Here is a 6649-nt window from a genome sequence, read left to right as displayed (position 1 = left end):
CAGCATACCAAAATATCAACCTATCTACCTAATCCATCACAGCTAGAAAGTCATACTTAATGAACAAAATAAACCACCAAAGTATAAATCACCAAGCACAAAGGAGATGTTAAGTCTACACGATCTTTGCAATCAAATAAGTTTTGGACCTTTGGTAAGTTGTGTTCTTTGTGGAGAATAAGTAATAGGCAAGTATAGTTTACATTCTCCATTTTCATGTGCCAAACCCTACCACAAAACACACTCCTAACCTTGACAGTTCATGCGATATCGATTTTGTCATGTGTGTCATTTTACTCACGTAAGCAAAATTTTACGAGTCATAATTGCAGGAAGTGTTAGAGCCAGAAAACAAATGCTTTACACAATGTAGATTCAAGTTCAGATGGTACCAGACTCTAATGATTTGGAATTCAAGATATTACACAGCTCATCGAATATTCTCCACTAGTAGACTGATGAAATAAATCAAGCCAATGATAATAGTCACGCATAAGCAGAGACATTATTTATTAAAATTCATATAATAAAATGTCCACAGGCAATGCAAAACCTGTAATAATGATGCGTGTAGAGATTTATGAATTTTTCTGTATTTTCTGAAGAAGAAACTCCACTTGTAAGTTTAGATTTGGCTGTCCTCTTTTTGTCTTCTTACTCAATATTTTATAAGCTTCCATTTTCTTTTGTTTGTACAACTGTTGAGCCGCTTCTCTTTCTTGTTTTCTTTTTTCTGCTTCCTGAAATTCAACAAATAGATTTGATTATGAAATAATCACACAGCTTCATAATTATGAAGCCATCTATAAGCAGTAAAATTTCTTTTTGTAAAAATACTGGCAATTAGATATTGTACTGACACCAGAAAGACCGTTACTCTTAAAAGCTTAATCAGGACTCTATTTCAGTGCATACTGCAATCAAAACTACTTATATTGCCTAAGCCTCAAGAGAAGAGCCAAGTTCTCTTCAGTAGAACATCTTCAAAAAGGTTTGCCACTAAAATATGTACTACTTCCTTTCTGCAAAATGAGCCCCTTGACTTTTCTCCTTAAATGACAAAGTGGCAAAAATTTCCTACTTTCTCCTCTTGAGTGCAAGAACGAAAGAGTTTGATCCAGCGGCCCTCATGTACAAGTCTTGCCAACCCAGATGTGCTAGGATACTGACCACATCTCCACATACAATATGGGACACATCTGGAGCTGGAAGTTGGGCAAGTTTGTGATACTATGCCAGCATCACAAGCAGCATTACCTAGGGCAACTTAACCAGGACCAAACTATTAGTGACCCATACTCTTCAAAGGAACATAAATTGCTGTCTTTACTAAGAGAGAGAAACAAACCAAACCTAACCAAATTTTCAGCTCTGCAAACTATCTGTGTTGAGGGGATAGCACACATGCAACCAAAACACTAATGTAGGCACTTACATTATATGGATAACCATGATACCACGTTCAGTTTTTATCAAACAGCTTACACCCCCTTCTCTAGCACTGTAATTTTAGTAATTCATTTAACCAAACATCCACAGCAAGCAAGCTACTGAGCTCACTTCACCTAAATCATGTCCTACCAAAATATCCAAGACATCACAGATCAGACTGAAGAACTGCACCAGTTCATTTGGGTGACATCTTCTCATAAAGCTTTTTCTTTGAAATGCAGTACCATGGTGACCACAAAGGCAGATGTTTCTGCAGAATGCCCAAACAGATGATAATTTATCAATTGGTTTTGTTTTTGTTTTCTGGGGTGTAGCTAGCTTCTGTGATGTACAAAAATTAGTAAGAAAGAATACTCTGTGATGTAGAATCTAAAATTGACCAGAAATAAACCAGTAAAATATTTCAAAATAGAAATCTAAAAGGCTTTGGGGAAAAAAACATAACAAGCCAAACCTGCAAAGAAAACATGTCTCCATTCAGAATGCTTAATGTATTTTACTGTAATAATGACCAATACTACTAATTCCTTTTCTTTTTTTAAACAGATAAGCACCAACTCTTAACTTACCTGTAATTCACTTCCTATCTAATAATTGTACTGCTATTTGGCATACTCTTGTAAACAACATCCATGTAAGCTACCAACCAAATACTCAAAGCAAGAACATTCATTTTACTTGGGTAGTTGCTACTTAAGCTTGTATTTTTCCGGATCTCTACCAAATCCCAGCTTTTCTATATGGGCCAAATCTGTGCCTTTAAGCTTATTTCTTTTCCCAAAGTAAGCAACAGCAAATCCAGTGTTGCTAACACACACGAGGGTAAAGTATGTGATAATCATACCAGTATTCTACATAAATGGTTACTGTTATCGTGGCACTTAGCTACTGTTTGTTTTGCCTCAGCATCTTGAATAAGACCAAAAATGCTAACATCTCCCCTCAGGCAACCCGTGTACTGCTCATAAAAAAATCTGTTGCAGTCTTGCTGGGTTTTTGTTGGTTTCTATTCCCTCTAAATTAGCTGGTCACAGCATTCTTTTCTTTATTATGATCTGTATCTAATATTCCAAAAAGAAGCTCTGAACAACCATGTCATTTGCCCAGAATCACAGATCAGCTTGCATAAAACTACTCTAGTTTTCAACACAGCTAAACTGAGGAAATACTACCTTTTATCCAGCTATATATTTGTGTAATATTTATATGGTAGTTACAAAAACTTGTTTGTGAGCAGCAAGTTACACACCTTCTACAATGTTACAATGTGTGCAATTTTATAGTGTAACAAACAGTGTAGTGGGAAGAGAATAAAACTAGTTAAATAAAGATGTCTGAGATTAATAACTCAGTTGAGTTAGTCAGTGACGATAATACTAAGATACATTCTGTAAGAATAACTCCCACTAAATTAGAATGAAAAAATTCCTAAAGATTATGGCTGTGGATAATATGAAGTGTAATTGATTGAGACTAACAGGTAGAAATGGTATTAATCTAGTCTTTGTCTACAATCATGAAAGATCTCTGTTTAAGATTTACCTCTTTCTTTCTAGCACGCTCAGCCTTTATTTTCTCATACTCTTCTTTTGCCTTCTGATTGGACGTTTTCTTCTTAAACTTCCTTTCAGTCACAACTGGCCTATAAGAAAACAGTACAGGTACTTCAGACATGGGCTATCACCAAGCAGACATAACCACATATCCCACAGCCACTGCAGAATCAGAGTATTGTCCTCCACTCTTCTTTGCATATTTGGGGAAGTTAATTAGAAATAGATTTCAGAAGGCTCATCCTTCTACATTGAATGGATACCTATTTGTATCACTCCTATATCATACCATTACATGTGATCGAATGAGCAGCTGGCATGAAAACACAGCCAACTAAACTCCTCCAAAGCTGAGCGTACCAAAGACTGGACTGCATGCAAGTTTTGGAAACACAAATCTCTTACCTGCTGGATCTTCACATGGATGATGCTTCAGAAAGTTTAAAGAGTGCCTAAAATAGGGTTGGTTTTTTTTACCTTTCATACTACCTCTTCAGAGCTACAAAAACTGAATGCACTAGCTTAGAGCTGTATTATCTCTTTCTAGTTTTGACATATGCAGAGGCAGAGCTCTGCTGTTAGCAGACTGCCTGCCACAGGAGTCAGGCTGACACAGCAAGGTGAAAAAGCACAGTAGTAACAATGCATTTCTAAAAGTTTCTTCTTGAAGGAGATGGCATATCATTGTCCTTGATGTTCTGAAATTAGGAACTGAAAGGTGTATTATTGTCCTTAATGTTCTGAAATTAGGAACTGAAATTATGCTCCTTTTAAATTTCAATACAAAAAACTGCCCATGTATCTTTCACCCAAGAAAACAGTACAAGAAAACCAGAACCATTCATCTGGCATTTACTGTCATACTACTTTGAGCGGATTTTCCTGTTATTTAGTACTACTTTTTTTTTACTGATCAACAGTAAAGTTGATCATAAACATAAACAGTGTGGTAGCAAAGATGTTTCACACTTGAAAAATATAAGCCTTGCTAGATATTTAATAACTGTTCACAAAATAAGTTTTTGATTACTCTATTACTCACACTATAAAAGGGTGAAAACTTGCCATTAACCAGCTGTTATCAGCTAGAAAATCTCAGACAGATGACCAAAAAGGAAAGAGTATATTTGCTAATACTTTCATTTAGAAATACCACTCCCTTCTGGAGGGAAAAAAATAAATAATAATAATAATAAAAAAATCTTTGTTTCATTACCATCTCCATCTCGTGGCAATACCGTGTAATGACACCTCATCATCTCAAGTTCAAAACTACTTAAATTGCAATATAAGCTAAAAATAGAATTACCTAACCAAAGCCTTATTTTAAATCTCCACAGAACTCTGAAGTCTAACAGACTCTATGTATCACCACATCTCACAGATTAGCAGTCACATTTTTGCAGAATTATTAATTCTGGTTTACAGTCACAATTACAGTACTTTAAGCAAAATTTAAAAACCTTCTGGTTTAAAGAAGAATCAGTACTTTTTCAGACAGCCCCATGAATTAGCTGTCTATTCCAGCCAAAACCCTACCCTTCTCCCACTGCTGGGCTTAGATCTGACTGCCTTTCCCTGATCTCCTGAGCATTCTTGCCAGGAAAGTTTAGACGTAGATACACCTTGGAATTCAAAGACTTATGACACTCCTTGTACTGGAGACAAAAAGGCATTATAACAATCACTGTACTGGAGCACTGCTTGAAAACACTGCCATGACACTGTTAGAGCCAAGCGACTCCTGTTTTTCATTTTACTGACACACCTAACCAAGATTTCAAGGGAAATAACTTGTTATACAGGGAAGAAGAATGCTTTAAATTGTCTGACATTTGTTAGAACATAAATGAGAAACTCCATTTGACTTCTCCCCGTTATTATAAGTAAATTTAAAATAAAACAAGGAAAACAAAATGCCAGACATCACTGGTAAACTATTATTACATCTCTATTATTTAAAATCATTACTTTGATCAAAAGCACTTTACTAACTTAAGGTTTTACTACATCCTCTCTTTCCATTATCTTAAAAAGTTCATAATTTAAATCCCCCAAAACTAGTCATACTACAAAAGCAAAACTGCATGCAGTATTGCCCATTCTAGCAAAGAAACAGTGCAATATGAAGAAGAAACTTAAACTGGGAACAGAAAGATAATGCAAAAAACGTTCCTGAAAAGTGACATTACTCTGAAACACTGAGAATCAATTCGAAGGAAAGCTCTGTAGACTCAAAAGCACACTACCTGAAAAGCAGGCTCTTATCTTTGTAGATACGGTAAGAACTTGATCACCACTTACTGCTCTTGGGCTGAAACCTATCCTTAAAGTAAAACAGTCACTGTCACATTATTTCTGTGGAATCAAGCCCTAAACATCAGCAATTTTGCTCTCCGATTCTGATGCAAACACAACAAAGCTGTATATTTAAATATTCTAAAAATTAAGAAAAACATTTAAGACCTAATGGCATTTGTTTAGTAAAGTAGATCATCATACTGAAGTCCATGTAAAGTGTAAGGTTTAAAATATTTCTTTAATGATGGAAACAATTACTTAATTTCAGACACATAGTTCAAAAACTTACTCTACTGCATTATTAAGCTTTTCTTCTGATGAAACCGAATCATCTGGAGCCCTGCGCCATTTCTTAAGCATTTCTTCCTCAGCTAGGTAAAGATGTTTCAAGTGCTCTGGATACGTATCGGTAAACTGATCATCCTGTTGTGAATGGACATTTCTTCTCTTTTTCAGTAATCTCCTGTACTGCCTTTGGATCTTTTGTTTTCTCCGAAATGCAAATCCTTGTCCTGAAAACATAAGAAAAAGGGTTAAATACACCTGCACTGAAGTAGTACCAATCTGTTTAATTGTCACCAGCACCTTTTACATCCATTTTCTTTCCAAAACAGGAAAAAACCCCACTACTTGTGCTAATTTTAATAAGGACCAGTCAAAGAATCAAGAAAATAACACTGCAATAAATCTGTTCCCTAATGTAGCATTGTAACTTGTACAGATTTACCAAAAATTATCACTTAAACCCTTGAAAGAACATGCCATTGCAAATGTACTACTTAAAGCACTATCAACATTGTCCACCTTTGTCAATATTTTTCGAATCTAGCGAAAAAATGCATGAACATTTAACTCCTACTTTTGAAAGCTTCATAAGCAACATCAAAACAGATTCCTAAAGACACTCACCACAAGACAATGATAACAGTAATACTGGTTGCTTAAGTAGTCTGCAGGTGCAATGCCACATGGAAAAAAAAGTCACTAAATTACTGTGTTGTACTGTATTAATATTCCATTATATCTTTTCACACAAAGAGTACTTTTACTGCTGCCACCTTCTTTCTAAACCTGTCCAGGAAGAGCTCTTCTACGAGTTCAAAAGTACAGGACATCATGGAATGATTTAGCCTTAAAGGAAACATGAGAAAATGACTGTTTCAGTCTCAATCAGTACATAACCGCTTATTAATTTTAAGTATGCTTTCTTCCTAGTATGTTAATATGTTTTTTTAATTGCATTAGTCTTAAGAACTACTGACTTTTATAATATTAATTTGAAAAGTATTTTGTAAAACTGGCAAGTCCAAATTAGTCCCTACTTTTCCTCTGATTCTTTCCCT

General features: G+C 35.3%; 1 protein-coding gene across 1 annotated transcript; it reads right to left on the bottom strand.

Moving 5' to 3' along the window:
• Positions 1-578: 578 nt before the first annotated feature.
• On the bottom strand, positions 579-6421 carry CCDC59 (coiled-coil domain containing 59). The gene is made up of 5 exons (XM_010193709.1): positions 6350-6421; positions 6086-6131; positions 5596-5818; positions 2995-3094; positions 579-740 (listed from the first exon to the last, which is right to left on the bottom strand). Exons 1-5 carry the CDS (start codon positions 6419-6421, stop codon positions 579-581), a joined length of 603 nt encoding a protein of 200 aa, XP_010192011.1.
• Positions 6422-6649: the final 228 nt, after the last annotated feature.

Source organism: Mesitornis unicolor, unplaced genomic scaffold (genome assembly GCF_000695765.1).
Source record: "Mesitornis unicolor isolate BGI_N332 unplaced genomic scaffold, ASM69576v1 scaffold50201, whole genome shotgun sequence".
Lineage (NCBI taxonomy): Eukaryota > Metazoa > Chordata > Aves > Mesitornithiformes > Mesitornithidae > Mesitornis > Mesitornis unicolor.
Note: the sequence above shows the minus strand (reverse complement) of the source record. Positions and strands in the feature narration are given on the sequence as shown.

Excerpts from the sequence above, each read along its gene's own strand:
- CCDC59 (XM_010193709.1), bottom strand. The coding sequence starts at position 6,421 with ATGTCCTGTACTTTTGAACTCGTAGAAGAGCTCTTCCTGGACAGGTTT. Across the intron at positions 5,819-6,085 it reads CAATGTTGATAGTGCTTTAA|GACAAGGATTTGCATTTCGG; the intron begins GTAGTACATTTG and ends TTATGTTTTCAG. Across the intron at positions 3,095-5,595 it reads AAGCTTAATAATGCAGTAGA|GCCAGTTGTGACTGAAAGGA; the intron begins GTAAGTTTTTGA and ends GTTTTCTTATAG.